Source organism: Myotis davidii, unplaced genomic scaffold (assembly GCF_000327345.1).
Source record: "Myotis davidii unplaced genomic scaffold, ASM32734v1 scaffold401, whole genome shotgun sequence".
Classification (NCBI taxonomy): Eukaryota; Metazoa; Chordata; class Mammalia; order Chiroptera; family Vespertilionidae; genus Myotis; species Myotis davidii.
Window position 1 is genome coordinate 1,983,891 of NW_006291020.1, and position 4,406 is coordinate 1,988,296.

Sequence of the window (4,406 nt, forward strand, 5' to 3'; positions counted from 1 at the left end):
GCAGATCTGCCCCTTTCCCCTCAGCACCTCGGCCTGTGTGTTTTACAGAATGCTTCTCGAACATTCCTGTGTGTCGGAGTCACCCGGGACCTGGTTAAAACACAGCCTCTTTCAGAAGGAGAACCTGAGAGCCCACCTTCTAAGAGGTTCCGGGGGACGCTCAGGCCAGGACCGCCTTAGTGCTGCCACTGTGTAGCGTGATGAGTAATGTGTGGATTCGTGCAGCCCTGAGCCCCTCCAGGGAAGACACTACACCCCAATGGCCTGGAAGAGGCCTGGGGATATGCTCTGAGGGCACATTTCGTGTGCTGACCACGGAAAGAACCAGGAAGTGAGTGAGAACACTGCTCAGTGTCAGGCATTAAGCTCCGCTCTCCCTCCTGTGGCAGCTGTCAAGGTCGCCGGGACGCAGGCAGGGGCACGGGGACGGGTGCTGGTGACCAGGAAAGTCCTCTGCAGACGTGGGGCTCATGTGTCCCAGCACTGCAGGCTTAACTCCTCCTCCACCTCCCAGCCACGGACTTGACTTGTTTGTCTGGTTTCATGTCAGTCTCCCCATCTGAGGATGGAAGCTCCTTGAGGGTCTGACTTGTTCGTGGGCAGAACCGGGAATCCCATTGGCCCCTGATAGATATTTTTGGTATAAATAACTGAATGAGAACTCCGTCTTCGGTTCCCTTGTTCCCTCCTTCATAAAAATAGCCAGGCACGGGGTTGACACAGGCCAGGGCAGGCAGGGCAGCAGTCAGTGAGGGTAAAAGCACACATCAGTGTCAAGGTAAAAAACAATCAGACCAAAAATTATCAAGGTTGGCTCTGTGTACCTTCAACTAATCCTACGCAAGCCTGGGTGCAGAGTGATCGCCCCCGAGACCTTCCGGGCAACGCCTCAGGGCGGGCCCCGAGCTCCCAGGACTGAGCCCTGTAACTGCAGAAAAGCCCCGTGAAGGCAGCAAGCGGCTGCCTCAGATGCACCTCCAGCCTGGTTTTTGAGGCGAAGCCTGGAATTGCTCCGGCACCATGCCCTGCTCCATCACACCCATCACAAACCAGGGGACTCGGTGTCTTACGAAAATTACAAAACGCTAGCAACGTCCTATCTAAAACCAACTATTAGTATACAAAAGAAAACATTAAGATAGCAACATGCAATGATGTTACCTGTGCTCCATGAAAGGGGTTCTTTCATCTTCAGACACTTCTTTTACGGTTTATCCATCTCTCTCCTCCCCCCCCCCCCCACCCTGGTGCCTGGGGTTCCGTGAGCAGAGCCACGCACCTGAGGGAGAATGGGTCCTGTGCATGTACGCGGACGGGTAGGGGGCCGGCCGGTGCCCGCGGAGGCCAGCGTAGCGCTCACAGCCGTGGTGGGTGTGAGGGGCAGACAGAGGCAGAGGAGGCGCATACTGGAAATTGGCGTTCCCGGCCGAGCACACTCCCTCCGGGTTGGAGAAGATCCAGCCACCCACTAGGACAGAGAGGAAGACACACTGACACCTCCAGTCGGGTTCCCCGCCCGTGCACAGCTCTGCTTCTGTGTGGACCACACTGGACGTCCGCCGTGGGACAGAGACCACCCCTGCCCCCTCCCACGCGTGGCACAGCTCGCCGGCTTCTCTGGAGACGGACAGCAGGTCCTCGCCAGGTCTGTGGCACTGGAACCATAGCGATATAGAAGACTGTTGGGGTGCATACGCTAAAAGGTGCTCTGACTTCACTGAGGGAAATCAAAAGTCAGTCTAAGAAGGAGGTGTCAGCTGCAGCCACTGGGACTGTGTGTTGTGGTTACACAGCAGGGGTGACAGCCTCTCTGTGCCCCCCACCCCCATGAAGAGGATCCAAAAAGCAAAAAGATGGGGAGCCACTAGCATGCCTGGGCAGCAAGAATCTTGCAGAATATGTGGGAGGCTGCAGAGTATTTCAGAGATTAGTTTGTGAATAATCACCTCAATTGATGCAAAAAATGCATCTGCATGCTTTCATGATTAAAAAACCAACACTCAGCGAACTAGGAATAAAAGGAAATTGGGCAACATAATGAAGGTCACATCTGACAAGCCCACAGCTTACAACAAGCTCAGTCCAAACCGAGAGCGTTTCCTCTGAGGGCAGAAGACAGAGGCTCCCATTCTTGCCACTTCTATTCACCGTGATACTGGAGGTCCCACCCGGAGCAATTAGGCAAAAACATCAAAATTAAAAAATAAAGAAAAAAACAAAGAAAAGGCACCGAAATTGGAAAGGAAGAGATACAGTTATCTCTGTTCACAGATGACATGATCTTACATGGAGAAAACCCTAAAGATCACACACACACACACACACACACACACATACACATACACATACACATACACACACATACACACACATACACACACACAGATGTTAGAACTAATAAACAAATTCAGCAAACTTACAGGACATAAAATCAACACAAAAAATCAGTTGCATTTCTATACACTAACAACGCCTCTGTCTCTGCTTTGTCTCCATCTATGACTGTCTCTGTCTCTCTGTCTCTCTATCTCCATCTCTGTCTCCATCTCTATCTCTCTGTCTCTCTGTCTCTCTATCTCCATCTCTGTCTCCATCTCTATCTCTCTTCTCTGGCTCTTCTCCCCTGGCTCTCTATCTCCATCTCTGTCTCCATCTCTATCTCTCTGTCTCTCTGTCTCTCTATCTCCATCTCTGTCTCCATCTCTATCTCTCTGTCTCTCTATCTCCATCTCTGTCTCTGTCTCCGTCCCCATCTCTGTCTCTCTGTCTCTGCCTCTCTGGGAACCCCCTCCAGGGCACAGACTTGTCTTGAGAGGAAGAAATAACCCGCTGGGTGGTGACGGGAGGTTAGGGACAGGCTGGCGGTCACCACAGGTGGAGAGCCTGCTGTGGTGGTGTTGGCTCCTGCTGTCGCCCCAGGCGCCTCCCACTCCGAGTTCACCCAACTCACGGTGGGGACAGGCCACGTGCTGGCTCTCGGAGATCGCTTCCGGGATATCTTTCAGGTGGTTCCTGGAAGAGGAACGAAGCGCACCATGGCTGTCCAGCCGGCACACACGTCCGCGCCAAGTCGCCCCGAATCTCGGAGAGCACCGCCATTCTTGAAAATCGAACCCCCTGTCCCCGAAGCCGCTGTCTCTCCCACCCCGCTCCCTCCAGGCACTGCCTCCACCTGGGCCGCTGCTCTCCGAATCGCAGCTTTACAGGGTTACTCTCATATTTATAACTCTCTCTGCCTGGTTTGATCCTACTGACTTCTGGCCTTGGGTCCCGCCTGGTAAAATTCAAGCCCTCAGAACAGCTAAGATAAGCGGGGGACTTCAAGGCACAACCTCACCTGTGCCCAGCTAGACCCACCCACGATCCTGTGAGGGAAACAAGGCTTAAAAAGGAACCTCAGGGAGGTAAGGGGAAGGCGGCCACATCAACGTGGGCCAAGGCGCAGCTCAGACTCAAGGCAGGACTCTCACTCCAAGCCCTGGCTTCTCCTGATTGCACCACGCGACCAGCGTTCTGAATCCAGGTTCTGTCATCTCACCGGGCAGGTTTTCTTTAGGCCTTTGCTTATCTGAACGGGTTATAAGTGTGTCCTCTACATCCTCAAAATTAAGTCAAATATTGACAGGACAGACCCTGTGGCAGCATTATAAACATCTGTCCATTGACCCAGAGCCTTTGTGATGAAAAGGAGCAGACAGTTGTAGGAGGCATCAAAAAAGACTTGGACTCAGGCAACAAAAGCTGACCACTTCCAACGGCATCATGTCAGTGCTCAGGCCTCGCTGACAGAAGTCTGTGCCAAGTACCATTACTTGTTCATGTTTTTCCTGGAACGGAAGGAAAGATACGGGGACGGAAGTCCCTGGCCCAGCGTGGTAGAAGCACCACTCACACCCGGAAGTCTACCTTCTCAGACCCGAATGGTGTGGACCGCTCACCTGTACGAGCTGCTCAGAGGAATGACTCACCTTCCCAGGCTAAATGTCGTTTTTGGAAAAATCCAACCTACTGAAACCACAGTCCCCAGGGATACTTGAGGAGGGCAGAGTGAACTGTATAATTCTAAACCACTTAATTATTTTTTAAATGTGGTTGTGCTAGCTTCGGGAATCTGTAATAAGGCAGGTGACAAAGTATTGCCAGTTAGAGGTTCTCCCAGACTTCTATTATAAGGGACAGATAATTATAAGTTGGTTGAGTTTTATGGATTTTGTTAAAAGTTAAATTGATTATTAAAAACATTTCCATTAATGATAAAGCAAGTGCAGCCCAGCCAGTGTGGCTCAGTTGTTGCGTGTTGACCATGAACCAGGAGTTCACAGTCCGATTCCCAGTCAGAACACATGCCCAGGTTGCAGGCTCGATCCTCCAAGGTGGGGCATACAGGAGGCAGCCGATCAATGATT

At 52.1% G+C, this 4,406-nt stretch overlaps 1 protein-coding gene across 1 annotated transcript in view; it reads right to left on the bottom strand.

Moving 5' to 3' along the window:
• The window catches only part of TBX19 (T-box 19), a 33,906-nt gene that overhangs the window by 25,041 nt on the left and 4,459 nt on the right, over positions 1-4,406 (bottom strand). Inside the window, exons 3-4 of the mRNA XM_015564267.1 lie at positions 2,951-3,012; positions 1,280-1,717 (exon numbers count right to left, since the gene is read on the bottom strand). Coding sequence (XP_015419753.1) covers positions 1,280-1,717; positions 2,951-3,012 — 500 coding nt within the window. The remainder of the gene's footprint in view (positions 1-1,279; positions 1,718-2,950; positions 3,013-4,406) is intronic.